A 15,962-nucleotide genomic window follows, 5' to 3' on the forward strand; every position below is an offset into this window, starting at 1 on the left:
GGGGGGGTACAGGAACGGAGAAGCTTAATGGACTAAAGGACAGCATAAAGGAGCTGTATCAAAAAGTGGGCATCTGGCTAGGTTTGGTTCGAGTCAGGCTAAGCCTGTTTGAAGAGCCAGGTCTTGATTCCTTTTTTGAAATTGCGTAGAGAGGGCTCTAGACAGAGTTCGGTAGGTAAGGAGTTCCAGAGGGAGGGGCCAGCAATAGAGAAGGCTCTTTCTCTGGTGAAGGCGTGGTGTGCGGTTTTGAGGGAGGGGGAATGGAGAGTGCCTGCAAGGGACGTTCTGGTGGGATGGTTGGATGAACGGAAACGTGGCATTTCCTCAAGCCAGGAGTGATTGTATAGCGAGTTGTGAAGGATGGTAAGGGTTTTATATTGAATGCGGAAGGAAAAAGGTAACCAGTGCAGGTCCTTTAGAATGGGGGTGATGTGGTCACCTTTACGGGTATTCGTTATGATCCTGGCCATGGTGTTCTGCAAGATTTGCAGGGGTTTGCTAGTGGAAAAGGAGAGGCCCAGAAGTAAGGAATTGCAATAGTCCAATTTTGATAGAATGGTCATCTGTAGTACTATACGGAAATCCTGAGCATGGAGGAGGGGTTTGAGTTTTTTAAGGATATGGAGTTTGAAAGAATACCCCTGCACCAATGTTTGGCAAAGGCGTCCAATGCTGGTTTGCCGTCTGACCTGTACAGGGAGTAGAACTGAATCACCTTCCTGTTGCAGGGGGACACGAATAAGTCCACATCCAAGCTTCCCCAGAGGCGGAACATTCAGTTCGCTACCCCCTGGCCTAGAGATCACTCGTGGGGTCTGAAGGCACAACTCATTCTGATTGCTATCACATTCTCTGTTCTGGCCAGATACATGGCCCTGAGTACCATTCTGTGAGATAGGGCCCAGGACCAGATATGGACCGCCTGTTGACATACCAGATACCAACTTGGTTGCCTGTATGAGGACAATTTTGCTGAACTACCAATCTCTGAAAGCCCACGTATCTTATCACCCAGAGCTCCAGGAAGTTCATTTGACATCGTGCTTCCTGAACGGACCATAAGCCCTGAATGCAGAGTCCCTCTACATGTGCTCCCGACCCCAAGGTGGACATATCCGTGGTTAAGACAATTTGGGTAGCGGGATGTTGGAAAGATATTCCCCGTTCCAAATTCAAGACAGCTTGCCACCAGGACAGAGAGACCCAGAGAGGCGAAGTGACTCAGATGCGAGCCCAGAGGATTTACGTGGCCTGGCACCACTGTGACCTCAGGGTCCATTGAGCTCTGCACATGTGTAAGTGTGCCAAAGGAGTAACATGGACGGTTGAGCCACGTGGCCCAACAGCCTCAACATGTGCTTGTTACCACTTGATGATCCTTGAAGCTGGGGGCTCCCTTCATGCATTCAGCCACAGCAAGGAGTGCTAGATCAAGTAACAGGAGCTCTGGAGAGATTGGCCGCCTAAATGGATGCCCTCTTGGTCGCTTCGCCAGTAACCCCGGCTTCCTCTTCACCACCCACCATTCTACGACTGCCACCCCCTCCTCGCTTCAATGGAGATCCTCAGCAGTTTCGGGGGTTCATAAATTAGTGTCATATGCACTTCTCGCTCCAGTCCTCTTTGTTCCCCACGGATAAGAATAAGGTCACTTTTATCTTATCCCTTTTGGAAGGACCAGCCTTAGCATGGGCTTCCCCCTTCTGTGACCGAGATGACCTCTTATTGAACAACTTGGATGAATTCCTGAAAGACTTTCATCTGATCTTTGACAAACCTGGGCGTTCAACTTCGGCTGCTTCAGATTTACTTGAGATTCGACAAGGATCCCGATCGGTCGGGGAATATGCCAATCAATTTCGCTCTCTGGCAGCTGAACTTCGTTGCAGTGACGACAGTTTTACAGCCATATTCAGTCAGGGTCTTTCCAAGGCCATCAAGGATGAGTTGGCACCCATGAACCTCCAGAATCTCTAGAAGAATTGATTCGGTTGGCAGTTCGACTGGACCTTCGTTTTCAGGTCTCGTGAGTGGGCAGCCCTGAGATGACCCATTCGGCTGGCATCTGCTTTTCACTGCCCCCAAGGCTTCTGAACTTCAGTCTAACAGTGAGGAACCTATGCAGATTGACCAATGTCGGTTAACGCCCGAGGAACGACAACGTAGAAGGTTAAATAACCTCTGTCTTTACTGTGCTGGAACGAGACATTTCGTCAATAAATGCCCGAATAAGTCGGGAAACGTCCGGACCTAGGACTCGTGGGAGAGGCCTCCCTGGGTCACACTATTCTCTCTCCACAAATCCTGATTCCAGTATCAATTTCTATCCTTGACAGCACTATTCACTTTTTGGCCTTCCTGGACTCCGGGGTGGCCGGCAACTTCATAGAAATGATCTAGTCGTCGATATCACATTCCTACAGAGCCTTTGAAAACTCCTCTCACTGTGTCCTCTGTTTCTGGATAGCCACTGGGGAATAAAATCTCTCTGATTACCAGACCCATCAAAATGACTACAGGAATACTTCACCTGGAAACCATTCAGCTTTATGTGCTCCCCTCATCCATTAACCAGTTGATCCTAGGGCTACCCTGGCTAAGGTTACATCAACCCCAGGTGGCGTGGGGAACCTTGCAGTTGGCCAGCTGGAGTGCTTACTGCCATCAGAATTGATTGTAGCGAGTTCTACCAGCCATGCCTACTATCTCTTGCTCAGCGATTATTCCATCCAGCTTACCACTTCAGTATGCCAGATTTGCTGATGTCTTCAGCAAACAACAAGCCGAGGCTTTACCACCACACCACACCTATGACTGTGGAATAGAATTACTTCCTGGTAAGAACTCCCCCAGGGGAAGGGTTTATGCCCTGTCTGAGCTGGAGTCTGAGGCCATGAACCAATACATCCACGAGAACCTGGCCCGGGGATTCATCAGACCTTCCTCTTCTCCTGCAGGGGCCAGATTTTTTTTTGTCATGAAGAAAGACGGGTCTTTGAAGCCATGTATTGACTACAGAGGACTTAATGCCATCACTAAAAAGAATCTGTATCCCATTCCACTTATTTCGGAACTTTTTGATTGATTGAGAGGAGCACAGATTTTCACGAAGCTCGGTCTCTGGGGGGCCTACAACTTAATCCGAATACAAGAAGGGGACGAGTGGAAAACTGCTTTTAACACTCATGATGGACATTATGAATATCTGGTAATGCCATTCGGTCTCTGCCCTGGCGGTTTTCCAAACCATGATTAATGACATTTTTCGAGATCTTCTTTATTCTCATGTTATTGTCTACCTTGACGACATCTTAATTTTTTCCAAGACATAGCACCAACATCAGATCCATGTAAGGCAAGTCCTTCAACGCCTCCGAGACAACAGATTGTACGCAAAATTAGAAAAATGCCTTTTTCATCAAGAGGAACTAACTTTTCTAGGATAAACTGTGTCTTGAAACTGTCTACGCATGGACCCTGAGAAACTCAAAGCTATAGTGGACTGGCCTCATCCAGTGGGGCTCAAGGCCTTACAACAATTTCACTTTCTTTCCAAATTTCCTATTTCACTTTCTTTCCAAATTTATTTACTATGTCACCTCCTCATAATGTATATTATGTATATATTGATATATTTTATATTTCTGCAAAACCTGTTTTTAATCTTTAATGTTATATTCCATTTTTACTCCCCTTATATTTACCCAATTTTATTTCATGTTAACATGTTATAACTGTTTGATGTAAAACTGTTCAATGTAAAACGCCACCTCAGGTGTCTGTTTGCGTTACACTGTAAACCGATGTGATATCCTTGATGAATGTCGGTATACAAAAACTATAAATAAATAAATAAATAAATAAATAAATAAAACAATTTCTGGGTTTCTCCAATTACTATCACCAATTTATTTCAGGATACTCTACCTTGGTGTTTCTGCTTACTGCCTTGACCAAGAAGGGAGCCCAAACTTGCAACTGGCCTCCTGAGGCCGTCCATGCTTTTCAACGTTTAAAGGAGGAATTTGTGAGAGATCCATGTTTGCAAAGCCTGATCCAACTAAACCATTTATCGTGCAGGTCGACACCTCAACCTTAGGAGTGGAAGCAATTCTTCTACAATCCTCCGAGTCAGAGAAATTACTTACTTGTGCCTACTTTTCTAAAAAATTCTCTCCAGCGGAGAAGAACTATGCCATAGGGGGAACGAGAGCTCTTGGCAATAAAGGCTGCACTTGAGGAATGGCGACACATTCTAGAGAGGGGCCCAAGCATACCATTAACATTTATACTGATCATAAAAATCTTGCCTATTTATCACAGGCTCGACGTTTGAACCCACGGCAAGCCCATTGGGCACTTTTCTTCAGTCGATTTGATTTTAAATTACATTTTCAGCCTTCAGAGAAGAATCTATGTGCAGATGCGCTCTCCTGAAGTTTTCTACCTGATGATACCTCTGACCCACCTCGTCATATTATTGATCCAGCTCAAACAATCCTGGCCGCCACCTTTACAGTTCCCTTGGGGAAAACAGTGGTACCCAAGCGTCTAAGGCAAAGGGTTCTCCGATGGGCCCTCGATTCCCACTTTACTGGACATCCCGGAATATTCAGAACAAGAGAACTCGTCTCCCGTCACTACTGGTGGCCGCAATGGAAATCAGATATCAAAAGATATGTTGAGTCTTGTCCCACCTGTGCGGCTCAAAAGACTCCACGACAGCGACCCTGTGGACTCTTGCAATCACTTGCTATTCCGGAAAAGCTCTGGACTCACATAGCCACAGATTTAATTACAGAACTTCCTCTCTCTGATGGTAAAATGGTCATTTGGGTTGTCATAGACCGATTTTCCAGAATAGCCCATTTCATTCTATTTCCCAGACTACCTACTGCTCCAGAATTAGCTCGACTATTTCTGCAACACATTTTCTAGATTCATGGCCTGCCTTCAAGTATCATTTCTGATAGAGGAGTCCAATTTACGGCTCGATACTGGAGGAACCTCTGCAAAAATTTTTCTTCAGCTTATCACCCCCAATCCAATGGTTTAACAGAACGAACTAATCCCTCAAGACCTTCTTACGCTGCTATGTGAATCGATGACAAGACGACTGGGCATCCCTTTTGCCTTGGGCTGAAATCTGTCATAATAATCACGTGGCCCAAGCCTCAAAATCATAATCTTTTTTTTTTGTTTTTGGAAGGCACCCTCAGATTCCACTTCCCATCAGTACGCCCTCCTCTTGTCCGGCCGTAGACCAAACTATCAGGTCCATGACTGACTTACGGGAGGAAACCCGATGTCTATTACAACAATCCTCCACTAAAGCTAAGAGACAGGCCGATAGGAGAAGGAGATTGGGGCCCCAACTTCAACCTGGGGACTTGGTGTCGCTGAGCACTCGGAACCTCAGATTACATACACCATCCTTAAAATTTGCGCCCAGGTTTGTTGGTCCCTTTCCCATTCAGAAACAAATCAGCGAGGTCACTTTCAAACTTCATCTGCCCCCCACTCTGCGCATCCATGATGTATTCTACATTTCATTGCTCAAACCAGTGATCTTGTCTTGGCACGCTAGGAAGACTAAACAAACCACCCCCTCAGTCATACGACACACAATACAAGGTTAAAGAAATCTTGGACGTCAGAAGATCAAGGGGGACTTTATAATATTTAATCTCATGGAAAATTTACGGGCCTGAAGAGAATTCATGGGAACCAGCCTGTAATATACAGGCACCTCGTCTACTCCAGGATTTTCATCAGAGTTTCCCTCTCAAACCTTACCCTAGAAGGACGAGGGAGGGGCTTTGCGGGGGAGGTACTGTTACCACTCGACGATCCTTGATGCTAAGGGTTCCCTGCAGTGCCACCGCTCAGTGGCATCTCCCGGCAGCAGCGCGACCAAATATGAGTCGCATCCTGGCTCCACCCACCGGGGCACATCATCACTCCTCCCGGACGTCCCCGCGTTTGCGCGGGAAGTTTTGATATTTAAAGCCCTGGTTCCAGCACAGCACTGCCTCAGCTACAGGCTTGCTTGTACTGGTGCTCTCGTTGGATTCCTGTTTTTTCTGGCGTTCCTGACTGTGGACTGTGCCTGGATATTGCCTTCTTGCTGCCTACCCACAACTCGGATTGGATTTGGTTCTTCTCTTGCCTGCTACCTGCCCTACTCTGGACTGTGCCTGGATATTGCCTTCTTGCTGCCTACCCACAACTCGGATTGGATTTGGTTCTTCTTTCGCCTGCTGCCTGCCCTACTCTGGACTGTGCCTGGATATTGCCTTCTTGCTGCCTGCCCTTGACTCAGATTGGATTTGGTTCTTCTCTTGCCTGCTGCCTGCCCTGACTCTGGACTTTGCTTGGATATTGCCTTCTTCCTGCCTACCCACAACTCGGATTGGTTTTAGTTCTTCTCTTGTCTGCTGCCTGCACTGACCCTGGACTGTGCGGAGTCTTGTCCTTCTCTGCCTGCCCTGGTATTGCCTTGGATCTAGCCCTATCGCTGGTTAGCTCTCCTGGGACAACCCAACATCATCTCTCAGCTTGTCAGCCTCGGCCTAAGGTAAGACTGTTGTTCTACTAAGGGATTCACTATCAAATCTGAAACAATGCTGAGCTGAAATCTACTGGCTCTGTTGAATTGCCACCGCTGTGGACACCAAGGTGACCACCCTGGGCCATTGCCGGAAGGCTTTTGCCTGAGCCATGTCTAGCAGGGCTCCTATGAATTCCAACTGAGGTGACTGTCTGAGATGGGACTTTGGGTAGTTGATGACGAACCTTAGTGACACCAAAACCCAGATGGTCAAGTGCAAGGACCAATTAGCCCCTATCTGAGGGGTGCTCTTGACCAGCCAATCGTTCAAATATGGGAAAACATACACTCCCAGTCTACAGATGTGTGCCCCCATCAAGGCCAGACATTTTGTGAAGACACAGGGGCCAACGCTAGCGCAAACAGCAACAACCTGTACTGGAAGTGCTGTTTTCCCACCACAAATCTACTTCCTGAGACACGGGAAAATCTCGATGTGAGTGTATGCATCCTTTAACTCGAGGGAGCATAGCCAGTCCCCTTTTTGCAGGAGGGGAATCAGGGTGCCCAGAGAAACTAACTTGGACTTTTCTTTTTTAAGAAATCTGCTCAAGGCCCTTAGGTCTAGGAAAGAATGGAGTCCCACTGTTTTCTTTTGAATCAGGAAGTACCGTCTTTGCCCTGGTGGGACAGGCTTGACTGCTTTGGTCCCCCATGCCTCAAAACAAGCATGGGGGGGCAATTTGGCAGGACACCCAATAGGTTTAATTGGTACACTTGACGGACAATGGCCAAGACCCACCGGTCCAAGGTTATTCTGGGCCACCGGTCCACAAAGAACCATAGCCTGCTCCCAACCAAGGGATCCAGCGTCTTGGGTACAGGTGGCTGGCTTATACTCCCTATGATCCAGTCAAAACCCCATCCCAGGATTTGGCTGGGGAGTCACCTGGGGCATGAGAGCTTTCTGTTGCCTGGGACAGCCCCGTGAGCTCACCCTCTGCGAATGGGAGCAAGGGGCTGGAGGATAGTACTTTCTTTGGCAGTAGAAAGGTTTCCTCTGACCCTGCCTCGTGGACCTCCTGGCTGAGGAGGGCGGGTCTGAAATGCTGGTGGAGAGCTGTTGGAGGGTCTCATGGTGATCCTGCAATTGGGCCACCGCGACCCTCATCTTATCTCCCAAGAGATTCTCTCCTATACACGGCAGGTCAGCGAGTCTTTCCTGTGCCTCCGGTCAGAGATCGAGGCCCGCAGTCATGCCATTCTGTGGGCGCTGATTCCCGTTGCTGTCTTGAATGAACCTCGTGTTTTCCACACTCCAGGCCCTGAAGCAGACCCAATAAGAAGGGGTCTTGCTGCTGTTGAGGCAGTCGCTCGGCCGCCTCTTCTACCTGTTTCCAGAGGTTGTGAGAATATTGGCTCATGTAGAGCTGGTAAGAGGCAATGCAGGCAATAAGCATGGTCCTTTGGAACACTTTCCTCCCAAGAACATCCATCGTTCTATGATCCTTGCCTGGGGAGCCGAGGTGAGGGTCCAAGAGCACTTGGCCTTTTTGAGAGATGATTTGACCACTACCGATTGGTGTGATAGCTGACACGTCTCAAATCCGGCAGCCTGTTGGATGAGGTAAACCCCATCTGCCTTTATGTTGATGGGAGGTATTGTGAGGGGGTGCTCCCAGAACCTCAGCAGCAATTTCCTAAAGATCTCATGCACTGGGACTGCCACAATCTCTTTAGGGGCGTCCACGAACTGGAAGATTTTCAGCATCTTATGCCTGACATCCTCCTCCATCATTAACTGAAAAGGGATGGCCTCCGCCATTGCCCGTACAAAACCTGTGAAGGTCAGGTCCTCTGCAGGAGACCTCCTTCGCTCATCTGGAAGAGACGGTTCTGAAGGGAGACCCTCTGAGTCTTTGAAGGAGGATTCCACAATGCCCCCCCCCCCCCCCCACAAGGCTTCATCTTCACTGTAAGCCTACAAGGGATGGGGCCCTGGGTTTTTGGCTTTCGTTCAGAGGCATGGGCAATGGTAGTACTGATGCTAGCCTCCACAAAGCTGGACAGGGAGCTGCAGGCCTTGACGTCTCTGCTGGTCTTGATAAGGCTTCCTCAGAGGAGGAACCGGCATTGAGCACCGTATCAGTTGGGGGAAGCATCAGTGCCCCGCTGGGCATTGATAGCCTTCTGGGAACCAGCTCCAACTGGATCAGTAACACACTGATAAGCACGTTGAACCATTCCAGCAGTAGTTCCAGCTGGGCGAGTGCCGACACCGGCACCATTGGTGCCGCAGTTTCGATGCCCTGCAATGCCCCTTGCACCGCCACCTGGACCCTATGCTCCAGCTCCTCCTCGAAAGTTGCCAAAACAGACTGGGAGGCAGGAAGGGTAGCCAAATTTTCCTCGGATCCCCCAGGTGGATCAGCGACTGGCACCAGGACCAGTGGAGACCATCATGGACCCCCAGCATCGATGGAGGGTGGGCATTCCTCACCGCGGGGATGCTTCGAGGGCCTCACAGCCTGAGCCGGTGCCTTCCTGAGCCCAGCACTGTACTTGAGGGTGACCGGTGTCGATGCTTCCTTGGCTTTCCTTGGTGCTCAGCCCAGTCTGGTCTTTCCCTGGTGCTGAGGTCGAACCCGATGTCCTCCACTTGGAAGAGACCGACAGGGGCTGGTCCCCAGCACCCCTATCCGCCAATGGCACTGACGGAACTGATGGCCCTACCAATGCTGATAGTTTGGTGTCCATTGATGCAGCTCCCAGGTCCATCGGTGCAAATGCTGCTGATGCCAATGTCTATGCCTCAGATTTCCTCGACCCAAAGAGCTTCTCCATCTTGTCAAGCCAAGCGCGAAGTCCCTTGGGAGTCATTTGGGCACACATGCGGCAACCCCGGTCATAGTGCAATGCTTCCAGGCAGAAAACACACACCTCATTGGGGTCTGTGATGGACATGGCCCTCAGACACTTGGGGGCACCGACAAAACCAGACGAGGCCATGACGAACAAAAGAAAAGGGAAAAATCAAGAGACAGTGATGGCGGGCGGTCGACGCCAGCTGGCACCAAGGCACTACTGCCACGGGGGAGGAATGGAAGCAAAATAAAACTTACTGAACTGCTGAAAAACCTGACTAGGGAAACTAGAGGGATCCTAGAGGGACCTGTGTTTGATGAATTCACACAACCAAAAATGACAGTGAAACAATTTTCAAGGCAATTTCTAAAGAAATTAGACAAGCTCACTCTACTGTGAGGCAAAAGTAATGTGGAAAAAAAAGAGACTGAAGAGGGACTCCGCATGGAAGCTTGGAATACGGCTTGCTGGTCATGCTCAGTATGCTTAGTCAAAGTTCCAGAAACTTTGATAAAGTTTTCCATGCTGGGCCCCATCCGATGATGTCACCCATGTGTGAGGACTATCATCCTGCTTGTCCTAGGAGAATGTACATAGCAGTGTAAGGCACTGCCACTGAGCTATCAAACTGGCCTTAACACAACTTGTTGTAGTAAACATTTGCCTGGGGTTCTGAATTGTCTTGGACTGTAGGTTCTGAGTTCTCCCTCGACGGCACATGTATTAAGGTGCAGCAATGTTCTCAAATGCATTAATGCACTAAATCAGTAAATAACATGTAATTCTATGTTATTTACAGTTTTACTGAGCAGTATTTATCTATTTTGAACATCACTACAAAATCTATGCAAAAATAGGAAATGAACTGTATAATTATGTAAATCAACTCACTACCTATGTTCACATAGCTAAATAACATATGTTAAAATGTGCAAATGTCGACATATAGCCATCATTACAAGAAACTTAACTATACCTCTGGAAGGTGTAATTAAGTTATTCTACAATAATGGGTGTGTTACCATCTCCTATTTATCTCCTAACCTATTTGCATGTGTAATTACATTTGTTTTATTTCTGTATTTTCGTTTGATTTTATAGTTTTATGTAGAATTGTGTTTTGATGAATGTTTTTGCTGTAACCCGTGCTGGACATAAGTTGGAAGTTGCAGATTATAAAAACTTTTAAATAAATAAATTAACACGGGCCATTATCACCTGCTAATTAAACAAACAAAAATGGACAATTTTATCAGCTGTTCTATTCCTATTCGCTGACTCAAAGAATGACATCTGATATGGTCTGAGGCAGAGTGTGCATGAGCTTTAGGGAGTGGTTAGAGCTTCTGCACTGCAGTTTGCTAGAGCAGCAGGAAAAATGCATGGGTTAGATAGAAGATATTTAGACTTTTTTTTCTTTTACATTTTGTTTTCAGAAGTTTGGAATTCTCTTAAGAAACCAGTTTCCATATCAACAACATTGCCTCTTTGTCGGCCAGGGTGACCTAATATTTCAATCCGCTCTTTAATACAGTTGTGTATAAAGCCAAAAGAAGAGTCTCTCCAATTCTGATTGCCACGACCTACTACAGCTTCAAGCTGTGAATGTTTCTTATCTAGCAGGCCTGTTCAGAATTTATTTTGCTCAGATCTCCACTAATAACCTCCAAATAATGCAGGCAGGACTGTAAATAACAAATCAAGCAAGGCAGGCATACAAAAGAAAGAAGGTGCATTTCCTAAGGATGTTATCTTTAATCGTGGTTAACTAATACCCTGGCTTTAAGCTGGCACATCCACAGCCCTGAATAAATATGATAAGGACCCCCTCTTGATAGTGTGGAGAAAAGCAAAGTCACTATGTATACAAACTGCAGATGACAAACCAACTCCCAGAAAAACATCCTTTAGTAAGATTTCCATAGATATACCCTTCTAGAAAGGCAACCGTCAAAATAAAATACATTCTGCAATACTGATGATAGCGTTAGTAAAGTTCCCCCTTCGTCTTGATTAGTTAACATACCTACTAACAGTGACCCAATCCGCTGGCACAGAGGAGATCTGAGAATTCTTGAGTTCTATCAAAAACTAAGAAATAGAGAAAAAAAAAAAACATAAGGTAAAAACTAGAGAAAAATAATTTCTTAAATACAAGTCATGCCTGACATCCCACTTTCAGCTTCAAGCAGTAAGGCAAAAACAGGCATCCGATTATGGGCGGGTAGACATACAAATATTTTAAATAAAAAGAAAGTGCAGAAGGCCTGCCAGTCCCTGTGCTTGCAGGGTTCTGAAATAGCACAGATTTTGTGTTTTTTTTCCTGCATCTTCAGGCTGTGAAAATAAAATCCACAGAAAACAAATGTACAGGCGGATCTTTGGCATAAAGCACTGTGAAACACCCCCCCTTAAAGTTAAATGTAAGAATCAGAATAAAAGTTCCCACAGTGCTGTTTTCCTACAAGCTTCTGATCACACCCATTTTGCTGGGGCATTTTTTTTTTTCCCTTGTAGAAGTTGAAGGAAATGAAACCCTTTGATTGGGGTGGGGCATGGAATATCCTACTTCAACATTCTACAAGCAAACTAACTTTCACTTCATTGCCCTGCATGTGTTTGAAACTTAAAGCTGGCCCAGAAAATTAAATCTGGAAAACACACAGAGACTAGTGCCTCTAAATTTTACTCATGCACATTTGTTTTCTTTGCAGTGAAAGAAAAAAAAATTAAGGGCCTGATTTTACAAACATTTACAGGTGTAAATGTACTTTACCCATGTAAGTGGGCTTTTGAAAATTGCTACAATATAGGCCATTGAATTGTCCATAGGATATTCACATGGAAATGCACTTTATGCGCAAAAATGGCTTTGAAAATTGCTAGGATAGTATGTTACATTTACACATGTAACCCAAAAGTTAGGAAACACTCATAAAGAGATTATTCACATAAACACAGCACAATTAGCACTGCAAGAAAAAACATAAAAAATGAAGGGTGTTAAAAAAAAAAGAAAAGGATTTCTAAGGTGGCAACAGTGCATATATTTTTTCAAGTTAGGAACTAGGTATCCCTCCTGGATTATTAGCACTGATCTGGCAGTTTTATTTTGGCAGCTCTATTAAGAGCACTTAAATAATGAGGGGGTCATTTTTCCTGCTACAGCTCCAAATGCCTGGACATCATGACCGTGCAGCCATGCACATGTCCTGGGTGAGGCATACTTTCCTGGCATGCTCTTCAATGTGTGTTAGGCACACAAGCGTGAAAATCTGACTATTTTACAGGATGATGCAGAAAAATGAGTGCTAAAACTGTGCGCTGAAATTCAGCATGGTTTTCGATTGCACAAGCTCCTTTTTTTTTTTTTTTTTTTTTAATTCCGATGCAGTAAGCCAATGTTACACTAATGCATTTGAAATGTAAATGTGTGTACACAGAGTTAAAATGCCCATTCAGCAAAGGCTGAATGCACATTTTAATTTGGGGGGGGAGGGGGGCGAAGCATGAACAAACCTACATATTCATGCTGTATAATCTACAGAATAACTAGCGAAAAGTGCCCACCATTACTTGGGCAGTCTGGTCTATAACAACCTGTGTGTATGTGTGCATGCACATGTCTCTACCTGTGTGTGTATGGGGGGCCTCAGCCTGCAAGTGTATGTGTCTGCCCATATGTGTGTGTTTGCTTGCTTGTGCAAATCTGTGAATGTGTGCAAGCCTATGTGTACTTTTGTGAGCTTGTTTGCGTTTATGAGTTTGTGTGCATTTCTGCATGCTTGTGCACACTTCTGCATGCTAGCGCAACCTTGCGTGCACTTTTGTGCGCATATGTACGTGTGCCTATGTGTCTGTAACAATGCCTACCTGTCCTGTGTGTGGAAGTGTGAGAGACAGGGCTTAGCAGACAGCTTATTAGCAAACACTACCTATCATTCCTCAGATTGTCTGGTCAATTACATTCTGTGTGTGTGTGTCTGCCTATGTGTACATGTGTGTGTGCTTTGCAGACAGAGCATACTGTCTTTGCACCTTCCATTATTCCAGGTGCCACATGGTGGTTACCGGCAGACATGATAGTGAGACTGACAAGCCTTCTCTCTCTCTCTCTCTATATATATATATATATACAGGCCAATACAGAATGTTGCGCTCGGCCGAGCATACCATTTAGCTCCATTTGGCTGCGCGTTTTAGACACGCCATTATTACCCCTTATACTGTAAGGGGTAATAGCGCGTGGAAAACGCGTAGCCAACCACCCTGAAATTAATAGCGCTCATCACATGCAAATGCATGTTGATGAGCCTATTAGTTATTACCCCGGAATATCTATTTATTTATTTTATTTTATTTTATTATTTTTATATACCAACATTCATCTCAACTGAGATATCACACCGGTTTACATTCAGGTACTGTAGGTATTTCCCTATCCCCAGAGGGCTTACAATCTAAGTTTTTGTACCTGAGGCAATGTAGGGTAAAGTGATTTGCCCAAGGTCAATATGCGGCCAAGCCGCATATTTTACTCACAGAAATTAATGCCTGCCCAAAGGCAGGCGTTAATCTTAGAAAGCACCGGGAAAGTGTACAGAAAAGCAGACATAGTGATATTAAGTTGGAGGCACCAAAAATAAAAAAATCCAAAAAAAATAAAATCTGCCCACTCATCGGCGGGTTCGAAAACGGACGCTCAATTTTGCTGGCATCCGTTTTCTGAATCCGTGGCTGTCAGCGGGTTCAAGAACTGACATCGGTAAAATTAAGCATTGGTTGTCAGATCCGCTGACAGCCGCCGCTTCTGCTAATAAGGAGGCGCTAGGGACGCACTATTATTCCTAGCGCCTCTTTATTAGCAAGACACCTAATTTAAATAAAAAACCGCATGCCCATGAGAAGTGCCTGGGAGCGCATCGGGAGAGCAGGCGCTCAACTCGGAGCACCAGCTCTCGCGCATGTTTTACTGAATCGGCTTGATAGATAGATTATAATGAAATGGCAAAAGTCTAGCGGACATTGTTTAGTTATATTAGGCCAATTTTTGATATGAAACCCTACCAAACACAACATCAGCAGCTCAGCATATTTACCTCATGGCTTAAATGGCTTTTCTTTCAGGTTCCTACTATTTTACAATTTGTACGTCACAAAGTCCATTTAAGCTACCTCTCATCCTGAAATCTTGCAGGAGATGTCTGGATGTGCACTGCAGACAGGTACAACGTTGAAACACGCTTTCCATTTTAAGGGCTTTGTATTTTACGTTTTACCATTTGACCATACTGCATACAAATGCGCACTAAGATTAGGGTCTCTCACAGTTCTTTGATGCCACGTCCACTAAACTGGAAGCTGAATTCCGAAAGGCAGTGGAACTGAAGGATGTGCTAACGCCAGACCTTGGCTGTGTCCTGATCGCTCACACCATCACACTATACACTTTACTCCATCTCTGACCAGGAGTAAGATTTCCAGTGCTAATAAAACCTGGGTTAGACCAGCATTTCTCTCTGCATTGGGGGTAATGCATAATGCCCTCATTTGTTTGAGATTTCCAACCAAGGGTGCTAAGCATAATGCATAGTTTTACATGCACATTTTATGTGCAATAAAACGCTTTGCTGCATTGACAGTAAGGTTTAGGTGCACAAAATGCATGCACAGCTAAGGTAAAACTGTGCGTTCTGCAAAACACACCTTATTTCATGGGCTTTTAAGTTAGCAAACCTGCAACTAAGCAAGGAATCTTCTTGAGCCCTGACTTTTACCAAGTCACATGGGTGAGGCCATCTATTCAGATTAAACTAGCACTCTGCAGAGGTAATTTGGTGCTGAATAACAAACTGGAAGCCATCAATCAAATCTAATGAGCATGTAATCCTCTTCCAGCAGACCTGTGAAAGGAGAAAGGATTAATCATGTCTGATTAAGTTTGAAGGACTCTCCTCTACCAAGGCACTTCCCATATTCAGCATCTACATTTTAGCTGTCATGAAAAAAAATTCATTGGCTTGCCATGCCTGGAAGTTTATGAAACTTAGCTCATAACACACATTTCTCCTCAATGACAAAGACGTGTCAAAATACAGCAGGAACATTTCAGAAGCAGCATACTCTGAATTTAGAAGCCTAGAAAGTAAACAAGGAGCGCTGTGAACATTTCACAAGGCCAACTTTCCTTCTCTGGTATAGAAATTAGCACATGGTTATGACATTGTTCGTTAAGGGAATTTCAGTGTAATACATGACTTCCCAAACTGTGACTCGGGATCCCACATGGGGGTCACATAACCTTCAGCTGGGGTCACAAGTGCTTCAATTAGCAGCACGCTTTAGACACCGACTTTTTACTTTTCCTAGAAGCCTCTCATGAGGAACTTTGTCAAATGCCTTCTGAAAATCCAAGTATACTACATCTACCGGTTCACCTTTATCCACATGTTTATTAACTCCTTCAAAAAAGTGAAGCAGATTTGTGAGGCAAGACTTGCCTTGGGTAAAGCCATGCTGACTTTGTTCCATTAAACCATGTCTTTCT

At 45.5% G+C, this 15,962-nt stretch overlaps 1 protein-coding gene across 5 annotated transcripts in view; it reads right to left on the bottom strand.

Annotated features, from left to right (window-relative positions):
* The window catches only part of MSH3 (mutS homolog 3), a 597,715-nt gene that overhangs the window by 218,138 nt on the left and 363,615 nt on the right, over positions 1 to 15,962 (bottom strand). For all 5 annotated transcript variants that reach the window (XR_003852288.1, XR_003852291.1, XM_029574170.1 and 2 more), the window contains exon 16: positions 11,442 to 11,506. Coding sequence is in view for 3 of the 5 variants with exons in the window: in XM_029574170.1 (XP_029430030.1) it covers positions 11,442 to 11,506 (65 nt within the window). In the remaining 2 variants the exon portion in view is untranslated. The remainder of the gene's footprint in view (positions 1 to 11,441; positions 11,507 to 15,962) is intronic.

The sequence above is a fragment of the Rhinatrema bivittatum genome, chromosome 1 (genome assembly GCF_901001135.1).
Source record: "Rhinatrema bivittatum chromosome 1, aRhiBiv1.1, whole genome shotgun sequence".
Classification (NCBI taxonomy): domain Eukaryota; kingdom Metazoa; phylum Chordata; class Amphibia; order Gymnophiona; family Rhinatrematidae; genus Rhinatrema; species Rhinatrema bivittatum.